Raw genomic sequence first — 18,368 nt, forward strand, 5'->3', positions numbered from 1 at the left:
CTGCACAAAACGGGTCTGGAGTGAAACGGGTCTGGAGTGAAACGGTTCTGGAGTGAAACGGGTCTGGAGTGAAACGGGTCTGGAGTGAAACGGGTCTGGAGTGAAACGGATCTGGAGTGAAACGGGTCTGGAGTGAAACTTACAGGTTGTTCTATAAAAATCTAACCTGATGGGAAAACGTCATTTATTAAAGCCTCACTGCTTCATGATTTTTAATTTCCACTGGAAGTCTTGGTTCCTAGTCAAACTTGATTTCTTTAAAATAAAGTTTCGGTACTTTTTATTAGTCCTCAGCAGACGTTAAGTGGACCTGGTTCTGATGTCGGAGGGTTTCCTCTGATCTTTCTTTCTCTGCTGTTTTCCGTTGCAGTTTGTGAAGTTCGCCAACATCGAGGAGGACACGCCTTCCTACCATCGCCGCTACGACTTCTTCGTCTCCCAGTTCAGCGCCATGTGCCACTCGACTCACGAAGACCCAGAGACCAGAACCAGGTCAGACTCTCACTGCGCTGCAGCGTCAAAAACACATCATTTCATTCGTTTCCAGGGTTGTTGTTTGAAACTTGGTGTGAAAGGTCAGTGTTTGCTTCAGCTTATTATAAAAATCATCATTTCAGTTTTTACCAATATTTTTACCAGCTGGAGGCTCCAGAAATGTCAACTAGATTTATTCAAACTGTTTTCCTTCAGTTAATGGTTTTATTTTAAAAAATGCTAAACCTTCACAGCTGCATCATCTGGGGTTGAAATGTAGAAAAGTTTCTTGTTCAGAGGGATTAATTTCTAGTTTTTATTCTTATTACATTTTTCTGTGTGTAAGACTTGAAGCCTAAGAAAGTAACTTGTATTGTTCATTATTAGGACTTCTGATGTTTCTTATTGAATAATTCAGATATTTATTAATAGTACAGTTTGTCAGCCTGGAGGGACGTGGGGACGGTGGACCCCCCGGTGTGCGCGGCGGGTTGGGATGTATTTAGTTCACTGAATCAGTCAGGGTTCGGTTTGAAGCTTCATGTCCAGCTGTCAGACAGATGAAGACGCGACGCCCATTAAAACGCAGATATGAATCCGTCTGATCCGTGTTTCCTCTGAAACGGATCCTCACCTGCCGCCGTTTCAACATGAACACATTAAACAGCGTTATGACAGAGTGAGAATCACACGAGACAAAAGCTTCAGTCACATGGCTTCACATCCTGATGAAGAAAACGGCCATAAAGAAATTCACTCTGATCTTAGAGTTTAGCATAAATAAGATACAAATGTTATCTGCATTTCTGCTGTTTTGAGTTTCATTCTCTCCCCCTGAGTAATCGGCTCTGGCTGCAAGGCTGAGCTAACATCCAGACGTGTTGAACCCGCTTTCCTGAAGGAGGAAACGGGAAGCGTTGGTGCTAATCTGGATCCAACACAGTAGAATAATTAGTCATCTTCGAGGCGAGGGAAGGTTATTTAGAGAAACGAGGATTAAAACCCGAGGAGAAAACATTCAACGAAACCAAACATGCATTTTAGAGAAACGTTAATCCTCCAGTAAAAGAACCAGGCAGAGTCTGCATGTCGGGAGAGACGGAGCCTTTCTGCAGGATCCTGAACGTTTGGACAGTTTGGTTTTCACAACTAAACACTGAATACTTATCGCTGCTGAGCAGAAACAAAAACCTGGTAAATACCTTTAATCTCCGAAAAGACGAATTAAAATCAAGTTAAAGATTCTTTCTGAGTAACATTCGTTTATTTACTGACCTTCAGAACGAGTTCAGAAAGTCAAAGAACCGACGAACCAACCGATTAATACGACTGATGATCAGTCTGTTCCTCCATGTCACCATGATGGTTATGGAGTCATATTTGTGCCACCAATCTGAGCTCAGTGGTTCTGTTTACCATATAACTGCACAATCTGACATTTTGAAAAAAACTCGTTTTTTTGATAAAACTGCAAAGGAAAAACTTTAATCATCACACGAGTCACATGAACAACAACCGGATGTTACTGCAGTTATTAATTGATCATTTATATCAATACAACCTTTACAGAGTGATTAGAAGAAAACTAAAGTTGTTAAAATGTGATTCAAAGCTTCACCCTCCTTGTTTCCTGTTTTGTCTGCAGGTTTCGTTTTGCTGTAATTTCTCTGTTTCTGCTGTAAATTTGTGTTTTCCCTCATTGAGCAAAGAACAGGAAACAAAACCCTTTTAGGGAAGTGACAGACGTCCAGGCGTGTTGGGTTCCCAGGGCAGAGAGTGTAAATATTATTCCCTGTAATAATATTTTATCATCTTGTGTTTATATCAACCTAAAATGACACAATGGAAGAATTAACCTGCTTTTATTTCTCCAGTGTGTCTGAACTAAATCAAATGAAGGTTTTGTTGTTTGGAAGATGGAGCTCCTGGTTACAGGGAGGTAAAAATAGCTTTTGACCGTCTGCGCTGGGCGGCTGGCGGTCCTCCGCCGAGGGGCGGCTGTCTGGCGCTAATAAAGACGAGCAGTGGATGAAAACAATACCTGAAGCCTCTTCTGTCTCATTTACTGAGCGAGAAACCCGCTGCCTTCAGAGCTGCTCTCGTTATTTGCTGAAGCTCCAGCTGGGACGCTGAGTGGAGGAAACGTTCGGGCATAAAAACGGACGTTTGTTTCCATTTGTCTGGACGAGGAGCTGTGCTGCTGTCTGGGTTGGATTTAACTTTTAGCTGCAGCTTTTGTCCTCCTGCTTTATGTCCTGGTCTGATTTCTCAGGAAGCCGCAGGCGGGAACGCCGACCTCGTCTTCGGTTTGATTGCTCTGAGAGTTTTGTGTCCAGAGCTGAAGGCTGGCCTGGTTTCATGGGGCTTTGACTAGGCCAGACTTCTGGGACTAAACTGTGGAAAAGAGTCTCACCAATTTGATGCAACAAATCATTTTAGAAGTTTTTAAACTCATAAATCTTTGTATCAAAGGTTATCTGGAGCCAATTTCCTGTATTAAATCAAGTTCAGAGGAAATTCAAGACCAATAAAAACCATTCAGGGAACAAATATCAAATTAAAGGACAGTTTGCATTAATTCACAGCAGGGAAAGTTCAGGTTACGACTTTCCATCATCCTGGTGAAGAAAAACTTCATTTATCCTGAAGTGGAAGTCTCCGTGTGTTTCAGGATCCGAGTCGCTGGGATCAAAGGTCTTCAGGGGGTCGTGAGGAAAACTGTGAACGACGAGCTGCAGGCCATCATCTGGGAGCCTCAGCACATGGACAAACTGATTCCCTCCATGCTGTTCAACATGCAGGACGCCGACGACCTGGACAGGTAGGCAGCGCCGCCGTGATGCACCGCCACGCCGCCGTGATGCACCGCCACGCCGCGCCGCCACGCCGCACAGCGCCGTCTGTTTTACATCAAATCAGAGCAGAGGCAAAAGTTTTAGAAGAAAATTCTCAGATTTGTGGCTGAAATGATCTGGAAACAGTTTATAGACCAACATAACAGGAAATAATCGACCGAAGAGGTTAAATAACTGTAATTATGGAGGAAAATTAAAATATTACAAGTTTAATTTGTTGTTGTGCAGGTGAAGAAGAAAGGGAATAATTTTATATTTGTGTTTTTAATTGGAGAGAAAAACTCCTTTTGGCCTCAGGACTTTCAGTTTTGAGATTTTGGATCCATTTGTTTTTACATTTTACTTTAAAAAGTTACAACTTCTCAAAAATAACAGCAATGTTGTTAAAACATTGCAAAAATCAAATCTTTCTAATTTCTGCCCATATTTTTTTAATTTTTCTGCAGTTGTGTAGAAAATGGATCTTTTATTCCATTTCTTTCATGGAAAGTTTCCAACGTGGAAAATTCCCAGGATATTTCAGCCTTTCGTCTCAGACAGGATGGATCTGGATGTTGCAGTATAATCAGAGTTTCTGTATAAATAATGGGAATTGTGAAATAATAACTTTATTTCTGTGGATTCTGAGCTCATAAAAGCAGGTTTAGTAAATCTGCATGTCGCTGAATCAACGCCCCTCTGCTCTGTTTATTCATCTTCCTGGTTCTTTTCCTCATTTCTCCTCTCGGATCTCGTCGTCTCGTCATCTTTCCGTCTTCCCCGCCGTCGTTTCATCCGTATGGTTTCCATGTGAACAAAAAGCTATTTTTGGATCGGCTCCTGCTGCAGTTTTCTTTCTTCCTCTGACTTTCCTTTAAGAGGCTCAGCTGTGGCGCCGGCGCCCCGGAGCGGTTCGGCTCTAAGGTTCTGCTCTGCGGGCGGGGAATACCGAGCATTCGCATGTAGTCAGTATCTTCACCCACTGAGGTTGATCCATCGATCATAAACATTTAGTTCCTGTTAGAGGAGCCTTCAGTGTGTGTGTGTGTGTGTGTGTGTGTGTGTGTGTGTGTGTGTGTGTGTGTGTGTAGGTTCTGAAGCCACGGTAACGTGCTGCTGCAGGAGGCGTTCACTGGTTCTGATCCAGTTCTGGTTCTGTTCAGCTCTCTGACATCCGTCCGTGTCTCCATCCGTTTTCCTGAAGAAACTCTGAAAACTCTGGACTCTCAATCCGTCCATCCAAATACATAAATATGTATTTAGGGTTGGAATAACTCTTGACCTTTGACCTGAACTGTGTTTCCATGTCTAATAATCTGATCACATTAATCTGAGTCTTGCTGCAGTTTTTTCCTCCGTCGTTCATTTTGCTGCTGATGCAGAAATGAACCTGAAGCCGTTTGGTTGTTTGTCCTCCCTGAACAAACGTCTTCCTGGTTTCTGTTTGTTTCCCCTCCGGATCGGCGCCGGGTCTCTGATGGACGGCGCCGCTCAAGGTCGCCATGTTTCTCTTGATTGCCTCTCGGTGAGGCGGACGTGTCCGGCCTGCCGCGGCTCCGCTGGTGTTCGCGGTTCCACCCTGATGGCGTTTGGAGCAGCTATGGAGGCGTTAAAATGCTGCTGAACAATCAGCCACTAAGATTCTCTAAACGGTTCAGAACTGATGAAACCCAAACAGCCGCTGAAAACGAACCGGACAAACGAGACAGGAGGGTAGTGAGCAAATGAGGTGGATTAGCAGAGATAAGCAGGACATGTTACTGTGGAATATCATATCTATGATGTCATGCTGTCATACAGCGGTCTTCAGTCAGAGGGATGCTCAGATTTGATGCAACACTGACTGCTGCTGGAAATCATTCCTTCCCCTCAATATGGACCATATTTTCTTTTATTTAGACACAAATTCTGACTACATAATCATATTTTTTCCATATTTTTTGATCCGGCAACAGAAAATCTCATTTTATTCTGACTGTTCTGCCCACTTTATTAAACCACAACAATCCTCCTCCAATTACAGCAGGACGTTTCATTTTTGTCTATCATTTCCCCACTTCTAACAAGCAATAAGCATTTAATTTCCCCTGAACCGCTGCCGTGTGCTGACAGTAATTGCATCGTTTCCCTCCTGAGACGCGGCCGCCTGGAGTCCATCTGCGACCGCGCTCGCTGCCGGGGACGTGATTTACTTCACCGCGCTTTTCCCCTCAACAAGTGGCTGCGGCTGCTTCAAGGGCGCAGGATTTCATGGGGCGGTTCTGAGAGAAATGGAAGAACTTTGAGGGTTTCGTTTCCAACAGAACAATGGTGGAAAGATTTACACACAAATCAGGATTTCAGCTGAAATAATGACATGAAAATCAAAGTTTGATGCCTCAATTATGGAGCGGAGGCGTGAATATCGAGAGAGAACCGAGATCCTGGATGCAACGACAGAAATCAGTTTCCTTCACTGGCAGACAGCGTCCTCTAGTGGAGGACTGGCACTGCTAGCCAAGAAGCTAGTTGCGCTAACCATAGAGCGCTAACCACAAACAAAGTTCAGCTGGTACTATGTTGCTATGCTAACATTATATTTAGCATTAACTAATGCTTAAGTGCTATACAAACATTGTATTCAGCAAAAGCTAAGGCTAAAGTGAACATGGTATTTAGCTTAAGCTAATGCTAAAGCGAAGACAGTATTTAGCGGAAGCTAATGCTAAAGTGAGGACGGTATTTAGCTGAAGCTAATGCTAAAGTGAGGATGGTATTTAGCGGAAGCTATTGCTAAAGTGAAGACAGTATTTAGCGGAAGCTAATGCTAAAGTGAGGATGTATTTAGCGGAAGCTAATGCTAAAGTGAGGATGTATTTAGCGGAAGCTAATGCTAAAGTGAGGATGGTATTTAGCTGAAGCTAATGCTAAAGTGAGCATGGTATTTAGCGGAAGCTAATGCTAAAGTGAGGATGGTATTTAGCGGAAGCTATTGCTAAAGTGAGGATGGTATTTAGCGGAAGCTATTGCTAAAGTGAGAATGGTATTTAGCGGAAGCTAATGCTAAAGTGAGGATGGTATTTAGCGGAAGCTATTGCTAAAGTGAGGATGGTATTTAGCGGAAGCTAATGCTAAAGTGAGGATGGTATTTAGCGGAAGCTAATGCTGAAGTGAGGATGGTATTTAGCGGAAGCTATTGCTAAAGTGAGGATGGTATTTAGCGGAAGCTATTGCTAAAGTGAGGATGGTATTTAGCGGAAGCTAATGCTAAAGTGAGAATGGTATTTAGCGGAAGCTAATGCTGAAGCTGCTGTTTCCCCCAGACGTCTCTGATGATGGAGATCCTGCAGCTGTGTGAACTCTGACAGCTCAGATTTCACACCTCAGCTCTGAACATCACCTTCCAATGAGCTGACCTTTGACCTTCCCTCAGACTTCTCGGTGCCATTACGGCGATGTGAGCTGTGGCCTTGAAGGAGCTGGTTTCTGATTGGCTGTTTCCTCCGGCTCTTCTCCAGGTTTTCCTTCTGATGAAACTTTCATTTAATGTCAGCTTCTCTCTTTCCATCCCTCCTTTTCTTTCATCCTGGACGTTTGTCTTCTCAGCCTCTGTGTTGTTATGAAATATTGATTGTTGCCCCTCCCCGGCTTGTTGCTACATGAAGTTGCCTGTTTTCCAGTTGCTCTGCTGAGCTAACGGCTCCTGTTGCTCCTTGCAAAGTTTTTCTGTTTCCCATGTCTCTCTGCTCTGCTTCCCTCCGCAGGGCGGGGCATCCCAGCACGCCGTCCGGGTCGGTTCAGGACGGCGAGGAGAACCCGGCGGCTCTGGCTGAGAACTGCTTCAGGGAGCTGCTGGGCCGAGCCGCGTATGGAAACATGAAGAACGCCGTCCGGCCCGTGTTGGTGTGAGTGCAACCTGGAGATTTTTCCTTCTTAAAGTTCCTCAGCAGCATTTCAAGTCAAAAACAGGCTCCCTGTTGTTCCTTAATGGCTTTATTGAATATTTCCATGTTCATGCAGCCTGGAGTGACACGTTTTCCCTAAATATGTAACTCATGCTTGCAAATGAATTGAAGAACTGAACCTTTTGTTGCTGCTCTTACAGTCAGTTTTATAACACTGGTTGACAGCTGCTGCAGAAACACTGACTCATTTCTTCCTCACATTTCCTCAGTTTAAAGTTTAAAAGCTTTTCTTCTTTCTGTCTCACCTGCTTTTCTCTCTACGAGCAGCTGACCTGAGACACTTATCATTTATTTATCACTGGTAAAAGAGCTACGCTTCCTGAAGATAAGCACAGAAACAGAGGAACAAACAGGTCATTAAACGTCGGGGTGTTTTCTCCATGCTGTCGAGGTTCTTCTGTGTATTACTGGGTCAGGAGGTTAAACTACAGGGGACCGGACTCACACCCTGAGGAACTCCGGAGCTCAGTTTAAACTGTGGAGACAATCTCTTTCTATCCTTTTCTTTTTAAGTCCACTCATTTTTTTTTCTCTTCAGTTTGAGCAGAAAGAATTAAATATTCACTGAAGTTCATCATTTAAAGGAACAGAAAACACAAAGCAGCTGCAAAAATAATAATAAAAATAATAATAATTTGTCGTTTCATCATCCATCCATCATACTCTCTTTCCCTCCTTCCTTTGTTTCCAACCGTCTGTCTCCTCCAATTTAGAAAACAATCCAGTCTGGGAACCTGTAGGTTGTTTACAGCAGTATTTAATTATCCTTCTGGTGTATTGATATTTAAGTTTTTCCTCAGTTCAAGCAAAGAAAAATAAAATGATTTTCTGTTGACATGAGCAGGTTTGGGACAGAAAATGTTAAATAATTTCCTCTGAATCACAGCTTGTTTAAAGATTTAAAGAAAACTACAAGCTAAAACCTTTATAGTTTTAAATGGAAAAAGGAAGAACAGTTACAGCATAAATTGTAAATTTTAAAAAGTGTGTGTGTGGGTGTGTGTGTGTGTGTGTGTGTGTGTGTCGGGGTCTTTAGTTCATATTCTGTCAGATAATCCAGAGGATGAAGCAACAAATTGGTCATTAATTCGGTTCCTGCAGGCCTTTGTTTCACCTCCTGACGTCTCCCATCCATCCTGTTGACACCCAGTCACTTTTTATCTGAGGTGTGACACTTGATGCAGGAGGTCTGCACACACACCCACACACACACACACACACACACACACACACACACACACACACACACACACACACACACACACACACACACACACACACCGTGACAGACAGCAGCAGTGTGTCATTCTCACACTAACACTTTATTACTGTAAGTGTTTCTGAGTCCAGGCCACAGCTTCAGTTTCCCGTCTGGCTCCGGGTCAGGTTGGCGCGCTGCGCCCCCTGCAGGCCGGCCGGAGCGTCACACCCTGGTACTGCAGGACAGGCTGAATCTGAACTCAGATAAAATTCAGCTTTATTTAACATTTAGCTCATTTTCTGCTGGATTTTCATTCCCATAAATATTTAAAGAGGTTTTTTTTTATTAGTTAAAAAAAAACCTCTTTGCTTCCCTTCCTGATGCTTTGCTTCTTTAGCTGCCTTTTATCATTAAAAGTATTAAAAATTTATATCCGACAGTCTGAAGTTTTGAAAAAGATTAAATGCATTAAAGGCTTTTTTAAATGTTAAATGTTTTATTGCACTTTTCTAAGTGTTTTTGCTTTTTAACTCAGTGCTTGAAAAATAATGATGCAATAAATCAAATAAATCAATGTTATTAATTTTCAAACTGGTCAAAAATACAAAGCTTTGTAGTTTTATTATGGAAAAATGTTACATATTTTGGTATTTTTTTTCCTTCACTAAAGCAGAGAACAGATTTTAAAAATATGAAAAACTTTATATGGATCAGTTTGAAGTTGCTGAAAAGATTTAATGCAGTGAAAGTAAAAAATGAAAAAAAGAAACTAAATGTTGAATTTGTATTGTACAGGTTTTGCTTTTTAACTCATTGCTTTAAAATAATGATCCCAAAAAAAACCAACCTGTGTTACATTTTCACCTGGTGATGCAGAAACATCCAAAATATTCTGCTTTATAGTTTTTTAAAAATTATTACATATTTAGGTTTTAAAATTATTTTATTAATTTTAAACCTGGTCAAGGAAGAAACACCAACATCAAGAAAGAGAGAGAGATCTCTCCTTTTTTATCTCCCTCTCTCTCCCTCCCCCTCTCTCTCCCCCTCTCTCTCTCCCTCCCCCTCTCTCTCCCTCTCTCTCTCTCTCCCCCCTCCCCCCCCTCCCCCCCCCCCCCTCCAGATTAAACGTTGACGTGTCGCTGCTGCAGAGACGTTGTGTGAATATTAAACGCCTTCATGAGCGAAGCGGCGTGGAGAATACTAACGTGGTGCATTAAGGCGCCTGCGTGTCTCAGACCCGTTTGTCCTCCTGCAGAACTCTGCAGGCAGCAACGGGGGGGGGAGGGGCGAGCGTCTTCAGACTATAAATAGCGAGATTGGGGTTAACGGGGAGGAGGGGGTTCGGGGTTTGGATTGACGTCATGAACTGTTCTCCTCCAAGCTGCTGCCTCTCCTCCATCTTTTGTTCCCTTCTTTCTTCTTGCTGCTTCATCTTTCCTCTCTTTCTTCATCCCTTCTTTTCTTCTTCTTCGCTCCAACATCTGATTCTCTCTTTCTCTGTTTGCAGCATTTTTACCCTTTTTGGACTCAAACCGATTCAGTGATTTTATTTTTCTCAATAAGCAACGCCGCCTGGTTTCCTTCTTATCTTCCTCTTACATTGTTAAAAAGAGTCTGGTTCTGGTTCTGGTCAGAGACCCTGAACCTGCAGTGGATCAACCAATCAGCCACCAGCAGAGCTGACCCTCAAACCTCTGAGTCGCTGCAAAAACTCAAAATATTACCAAGTTGGTCTAATGTCTAGTAGAAATATCTTAAGTTTGAAATGAGACAAAAGAAAGTTTCCAAAAAGACGTCAGATTCTGTTTCCAAATCAGTCCTGATCGACATAATTTAGCTGATTTTCCCACAAAAAAACCTCTAATATCAAAGTGAAAACTGACGATAAATAATTAAAATTAAAATAATTCCTGCTGTTATCGGTCCAGTTGTGTTTATTCTTTGGACTTTGACTAGGCCTCACCAGGACATCCACCTTGTCTTCAGTCCATTTCTGTGTGGATTCATTGGTTGTTGTCTTGTGTTCATTTCACCTTCGACCCCCACAGCATGATGCTGCCATCACCATGCTTCCCAGCAGTGATGTCTTCCACATACAGCATCTTGTTAAATTGACCAAAATAAAATGTTTTACCAAAATGTCAACAATTCTTCTTCTGCAGTTTTGATTTTACCCAATAAGACGTGAATAATTTGACTAAAATGTTTTTTAAACTTCTTCAAACCTCGGAGTGAGTTGGATGATCAGAAATAAATCACCATTATTAGCAGATTATTGGGTTTATTGGTTCTGTTACCGCGGCTCTACGTTATAATCGTCGGGTTCAGTTGTTTGTTTGAGCAAAAATAAGCATATAGAAATATAAAATTAAACTTTGAGAAACCAGAGTGTCCACAAGGGGGCGCTTCAGCCGTTTTTAAAGCTTTTAAAATATGAAGCATCTGTATATGACTTTCTTTCACAGCGTGATTTTTGTGCAGAATGGTTTTCCGTAGGAAGTTGGTTAAAATCGTATTTTGATTTTATTTCTGCTTTTGGTTCTCAGTCACCTGGACAATCATCACCTGTGGGACCCCAATGAGTTCGCCGTGTCCTGCTTCAGGATCGTCATGTTCTCCATCCAGGTAACGTTTCCGGGAAATACTTCAATATCCACCAGTTTAATTATTAATGCAGGATTTAGGAAGACTTTTTTCTTTCTGCGGTAAAAAACTTTTCATGCAGAAGAAACAAATGAAGCATTCAGTCCCGCTGTGTGAGCGTAGCGTTAGTTAGCCGCCCACCGCTAGCAGGCTTACGTTTAGACTGAGGAGGAATCTGCTTGTTTGGAAATGAAATCTCTCCTCTTTTATCTGTTGGACACAATGACAGAAGAAGTCTGGTCCACTGCAGCTCAGTTTGAGTTTTTTCCTCTGTGCGTCCTTTATGTCAGAATTTGATTTGTTGGGGGAGATTTTCGTCTCGAGTCTGAAGAGCCTCTTTGATCTGAGGGCGACAGAAACGGGTGAAGTTCGTGTTGATCCTGCAGAACCGGAGCGTTTTTCAGCCTCAGATGAAACCCAAAGCCTGGTTCTGGCTGGAGATCCGTTTCAGACGTCATGTTTGGTTTCTACAGTCGTCACCTTGAGCCCAGCAGGAAATCAGTGGCAGAGTTTAAGACAAACGTTGATTTTATTCTCACAGCAGGAGCAAAAGAAGAGAAAATAATTTCACTTTAACTAAAAACGTCTGAACCGTCACCATCTTCTCCGGGTTTCATGTTTGTTTCCTCATTCTGGGATAAAATCCAGATTATTACACTTCATCAGATGAGATTGGGCTGGAATAAAAATTACTTTAATCTTCATTTTAACATCTGCAAATGTTTACAGGATGCAGCAAAAGAAATTATCAATCATTTAATATTTAAAAATTACATAATCAGATGGACCAAAAATGTCAATTTGAGCAAATTTTTTAAGGACCAAAATGGAAATAATTCATCTAAATAACAAAAAATGTCTTTCAATAAAAAACTTTAAGAAAAACTGCAGGTGTCTGTTTTTCATTCAGTGGTTAGAAAATCCAGAAACTGCAGCATCATAGAGTAATCCTGAAAATACATTTTCCTAAGTTACTCCAGTAAATGTAACTAGTTACTGTTCACTTTCTACCCGTTCTTCATTAATTTAGATATTTTTTGTGTTTCCGATCCAGGCTCAGCACTCGCATCACGTGATCCAGCAGGTTCTGACCCACCTGGACGGGAACAACAAGAGCACTCCGCGGGTCAGAGCCGGCATCGTCCAGGTTCTGCTGGAGACGGTGGCCATCGCTGCTAAAGGATCTGTGGGTGAGTCTGGAAGCGTTCTGCTTCCATCACGGTTCACATCGAGTGTTGATGGAAACGCCGGTTCTGCAGAGAAAAGGTCCGTTTGGACCTGCTGGAGAAGAAAATGGAAAATTAGTCGGTTTTTTTATAGAACCTGACATTTTTCTTAAAGTCTCTAAATAAATGGTTGATTCATCAACAGTGAAACTCAATTTGATTCAAACTTGCAAAAATTAAACATTTACTTTCTTCAAAAAGAATATTATCAATAATGGAGATAACGCTGAAGACAAAACATTTGGTTTTATGCTAATTTTGTAAAGAAAATCTAATTTTTTTCCCTCTCAGAACCGAACTGCTCCTCTCTCTTTTCCTGTTAAATCATGTTGTAATTAAATGATGTTTCTGAAGCATGAAGGTTACCACCTTAACAGCAGCAGAAACAAATTAACATTTTAATTTTGCCATGAAAAAATGTTTCTGTTGTTAAATGAAGGTGAAAATCTCCCACCAGAGGAAATAATTTAAAACGTTCATTAATTCAGAAAAAAACCTGTAACTTGTTTCTTCTTCCATGTTTTGGGAAAATAAAAACGAAACCCTTTGTGGACAGGAATGATCCAAGAGTGCAAAGGAAGCGACGTGTTCAACTTTGAAAGCGAAAGCCCGACTCCTCACAATCTGTGGCTCGGTACAGTACTCATACAGTCTGGTTAGAAATGTCTGCAGCTTTTCCCTCAACTCACCCGACATCAACAAGCATCCTGGGAAAATGAGCTTCAGGCCATCAGCCTGTTTGACACAAAACTGAAGATATAAAGATGTTTTTCCATTTGATCAAGTTCAGTCAGAACGTCTCAAAATTTAGCTGATTGTTGGGCTAACAGCCGAGCTAAAAGTTAGAGACGAAGCTAAAGAGGTGAAAATTTGAGCGAACAAGCTAAGAATTAAGCTAACAGTGAATCTTAAAGCTAAACTAAGCTTCGAGATAAAATCTGAGTGACGAATGAAACCAACAACCAAACTAAAGGATAATTTGTATCTGATAAAGGAGCTGGATAACAGCTAAGCTACGCTGCAAAAATAACAGTGAAGCTTTTAGCTGAACTAAAATTTGAGAATCAAGCTAACCGCAGATCTAACGTGAGCTAGCAGTTTAAACTCAAACCGCAGTTAGAGCTAGCAATGCTAACCTTACAGATGAACAATGACGCAAGCTAACTGAGCTAAGAAATGAGCTAACAGTTGACAGTGAAGCTAACAGTGAAGCTAACAGTGAAGCTGTCACTGCATCAGTGACTGGTAAATATTCCTCAGTGATTAATTTTCTGAGACAGTAACAATATTCAACATTCCCTGTGCAACATGTCAAAGTTTTAGTTCTTTATTTAGTTTATTTCCAATAAACTATTGTTATAGAGTGATTAGCTTCATGTTTGCTCTATTTCCTTCTGATAATTTTCCTAAACTGATTTAATAAATCAAACTCATTCACTGTTTTGTTCAGCCAAATCCCTTTTCTCAAGTTTCTCGTCTTCAGTTTTGTTTGGTTCTTTTACTTCAAACATAAATTCAAGCAGCAGTGAATATTTTTAAATATTTGATATGAATGAAGCCTAAATGTTTGTTTTGGATGCCTGTTGATGCCGGGTTCGTGTAAAAGTTCTCCTGTAGTCCCAGCAGGTCTGAGTGAGTAGTTTTAGGAAAACGGAGAGTGACCAGAAGAACCCGACGGTCCAATCAAACATGGCGTCTCATTTTGTCTTCAACATTTCAGTTTAGCCGCAGATTAAAATACTGTTAGAAAATAACAAAAATAACAAAGCAGGACCATAAATAGTTGTTGCTGTTTGATTCTTCTGGTGGCTCCTGGTTGTGAAACGGAGCCGGAGTGTCAGGGAGCTGCAGCTCGGCCGTGTTGTGATGGAGTAGCTGGTAGTGGTGCGTAGAGCAGGAAGTCGATGTGTTAACGTAGATTAAGCTCTTATTTTAGAAAACCAGGTTAATGTCACATCCTTTCCCCTCAGGCTAAACGTTTTATTTCTTATATTGGCTTTGGAAGAATCCGTCTGTCCGTGTTGAATTCTGCACAGGTAGTAAATAATGTGTTTCAGAGGGTTGGGACCTCATGGGGCCTCCTGGCCCCTCATGGGGCCCCAGGCAGCCGGGGTGCACCAGTCAGCACTGACTGATAATCTGAGGTGTTGCTTCCTGTGACAGAATAAATTAAGGCTGCCGTCGCTGTGAGCTGCAGGTTTCTCCTCATCCTGGAGCTAATTTTAGTTTCAAAAAACTGAATCACATTTAAAACCCAGAACCAAAGAACTGCTGCTGCTCATCAGAACCAAACATGTTCTAATTATTCTGGGATGAAGCTGGATTATTTTAACAGAATCACAGCCTGGCACATTTATTTATTATTCATTTTCTGCCATATTTTTAAAATAGTGTAAGAAAATCCCATAAAACCGTCCAGATGGATACTTTGTTGTTTTTACACAATTTTAAAAGTAAAATCCTCCATAATTTGGATTTTGGATCAGAAACATCATCCAGAGCTTAAATGAGTCGCTGAAAGTTGGATTTTATGACTGGATCTCTTTAACTTGTCAGATTTGCTGAATATTATTCTGTAAATACATAAAAATGAACCGAATGGTTCTGCTTCCCTTTTTCTAGACGGTGTTTTTGTTTCCAGTAACTGTTTGTTTCATTCCTCTTCTCTGTATTTTCAATAATCGATGCAATACTCTGGTTTCTGTCTGTTCTATAAATCTATTTTGGGGTTTTTCACTTGAAATTGAAGTGAAAGTGCCAGAATACACAGAAAAAAGATTAAAATTAGAGCAATAATGAAACGTCTTTAGCAGCATTAGAAACATGGACAGATTAGAAAATATTCCTGATGTTAATATTTCTGTTATTGTTTGGATGGAAAATGTGGCAGGTTGTTAAACTTTCATCTGATTTATTTGGCTGGTTTTTAGAAAGTGGTCAGAGGAATTTATTGATTTTTTTGCCATTTTGTGTCAGAAAAGCACAAAGTTTTCATAGAAGTGTCGAGTTATTGGCGTCGTCATTGATTGATCATTGATTGATCATTGATTGATCTGAGCTGGTTCTTGGACTTGGTGGTTCTTCGTTGTTTCTTGTCGGTCTCGTTCACAACCCGTTGGGTTTTTAACCTGTTGGTGTGACGGCAGGTCCGACGGTCCTGGAGGTCTTCAACACGCTGCTCAAACACCTGCGGATGAGCGTGGACCTGGAGCTGGGCGACGGCTCCAGGAGGAACTCCAGCAGCAGCGTGTCGTCGGTGCGCGGCCGGGAGAGCGACGAGCGCATCGTGCAGAACGCCATCATCCAGACCATCGGTGCGGCGCCGCGCTCCTCGCCGGTTCTCCGGCGGCTCCTCCGGCTCTGACCCGCCTCTCTGCTGCCCCCTGCAGGGTTCTTTGGTGGAAACCTGCCAGATTACCAGCGAGCTGAAGTCATGATGTTCATCATGGGGAAGGTGCCGGTGTACGGGACGCCGTGCCACACCTTGGACACGGTGAAGATCGGGTGAGTCAGGCGTGACGTGGCGGCGCCCCGGGGTTTCAGCGCCGCGCTGCAGCGGGGGCGTCCTGCTCTTCATCATCATGACTCACCACCAGAGAACTTTAACAGAAACAGGGAAGAAAATAATTTTAGATGGACGTCCGCCTACATCCAGTCTAGACTGAGACGAAACCTTTTAGTCTCCTGCTGCAAACCCACAGGATGAAGACGAAGATGAAGATGAAGATTGTTTTCCTGCTGAATCATATCAGGACGCAAACGATCAATAGTGTAATCATCAAGTAATTTAGTCATCAATTAATCGTTAACTGGAGCAAACAGACTCAGAGCTGTAATTAAACCAAAACATATAAAAATATTAATGTTTTGGTTTTAAGACCAAAAAATTAATTTCTCCTAAATTGGGAGTTTTAGTTTCTCCTGATTCAAATTCTGTATAAAAATAAAAATAAATCTCATGTTAAGCACATTTTTCTATCCAATTATTAATCGCTTAATGGAAAAAAATAAATCATAGATATAATAATAAAATGTTTATTTTCTTATTTAAAGAAATTCAAATATTTTTTAATGTCCTAATGTATAAAAAATTAAGTGCTTAAATGAAAAGTCTGCAGAATTCGTCCATGTCTGAAACTCGATTAATCGGCAGAATAATTTATATAATAATTGATTAATCTTCACACTAATTGATTATCGTCCCAGTCGTTAGCTGCTGTCCTCCTCAGTCGCTCTGTTGCTCTTTGAGGATCTTCATCGTATCTCTGGACCCTCAGCTGATGAAAATAAAAACTCTCCTGAACGCATCGCGGTGCCTTCAGCTGCCGGGCCGCCGAGATGGAGAAAGGAAAATCAAGTAAATCCATCAGACGTCAGGATAAGAAAGGAAGGATAATCCCAACTCAAATGAACGTCTTCCTCCTCTTCCTCCTCTTCCTCCTCTTCCTCCTGGTTCAGTCGGCTTCCTTCTTTCAGCGTTGAGGTTGAAATCTGCAGCATGTCAACGATTCAATGCAGAATTAGCTTTACATCCTCCCAGTCCACCTTTACTATTCCACCTTAATTTAGTCTAATCCAGTAAATTATCAGCATTAAAGGACCAGATGTTCTGAGGTACTGACCGGTTCTGTTTGGTTTCAGGCCTCAGGGAACCAAGAGGATCCAGACGATGCTGCTCAGCTCCCTCATCATGGTGAGAAACTGAGAGCCGGAAAAAACAAACACAAATCCTGCGACCACTTCCTGTCTTCTTCTTCTTCGTTTCTGCCAGTAGCAACATCCGGCTGCTACCCACCTGTTCCTATCACAAAAACATATCAAAAAATGTGTTTTTTTGAAATTGACATGTTTCTATTGACTGAATTAATTATCAATTTGTGCATTTCTATGGTTTAGGAAACGCAGCTACAGACGCATGTCTGAGGCTGCAGCACACAATACAAACACACAATAGAAACACACAATGCAAACACACAATACAAACACACAATGCAAACACACAATGCAAACACACAATGCAAACACACAATGCAAACACACAATACAAACACACAATGCAAACACATAATACAAACACACAATACAAACACACAATGCAAACACACAATGCAAACACACAATGCAAACACACAATAGAAACACACAATAGAAACACACAATACAAACACACAATGCAAACACACAATGCAAACACACAATACAAACACACAATACAAACACACAATACAAACACATAATACAAACACACAATACAAACACACAATACAAACACACAATACAAACACATAATACAAACACACAATGCACACAAACACACAATACAAACACACAATACAAAACACACAATACAAACACACAATACAAACACACAATACACACAACACAAACACACAATGCAAACACACAATGCAAACACACAATACAAACACATAATACAAACACACAATACAAACACACAATGCAAACACACAATACAAACACACAATACAAACACACAATACAAACACACAATACAAACACACAATACAAACACACAATACAAACACACAATACAAACACACAATACAAACACACAATGCAAACACACAATACAAACACACAATACAAACACACAATACAAACACACAATACAAACACACAATACAAACACACAATACAAACACACAATACAAACACACAATACAAACACACAATACAAACACACAATACAAACACACAATACAAACACACAATACAAACACACAATACAAACACACAATACAAACACACAATACAAACACATAATACAAACTAACAATACAAACACACAATACAAACACACAATACAAACACACAATACAAACACACAATACAAACACACAATACAAACACACAATACAAACACACAATACAAACACACAATACAAACACACAATACAAACACACAATACAAACACACAATACAAACACACAATACAAACACACAATGCAAACACACAATGCAAACACACAATACAAACACACAATGCAAACACACAATGCAAACACACAATACAAACACACA

At 41.1% G+C, this 18,368-nt stretch overlaps 1 protein-coding gene across 2 annotated transcripts in view; it reads left to right on the forward strand.

Moving 5' to 3' along the window:
* efr3a (EFR3 homolog A (S. cerevisiae)) overlaps window positions 1-18,368 on the forward strand; it is a 57,096-nt gene that overhangs the window by 23,975 nt on the left and 14,753 nt on the right. For both annotated transcript variants that reach the window (XM_044135192.1, XM_044135191.1), the window contains exons 6-13: window positions 371-492; window positions 3,146-3,295; window positions 7,052-7,192; window positions 11,003-11,081; window positions 12,154-12,289; window positions 15,472-15,639; window positions 15,715-15,829; window positions 16,967-17,018. In XM_044135192.1, coding sequence (XP_043991127.1) covers window positions 371-492; window positions 3,146-3,295; window positions 7,052-7,192; window positions 11,003-11,081; window positions 12,154-12,289; window positions 15,472-15,639; window positions 15,715-15,829; window positions 16,967-17,018 — 963 coding nt within the window. The remainder of the gene's footprint in view (window positions 1-370; window positions 493-3,145; window positions 3,296-7,051; window positions 7,193-11,002; window positions 11,082-12,153; window positions 12,290-15,471; window positions 15,640-15,714; window positions 15,830-16,966; window positions 17,019-18,368) is intronic.

This window comes from Gambusia affinis, linkage group LG12 (assembly GCF_019740435.1).
Source record: "Gambusia affinis linkage group LG12, SWU_Gaff_1.0, whole genome shotgun sequence".
Taxonomy (NCBI): Eukaryota; Metazoa; Chordata; class Actinopteri; order Cyprinodontiformes; family Poeciliidae; genus Gambusia; species Gambusia affinis.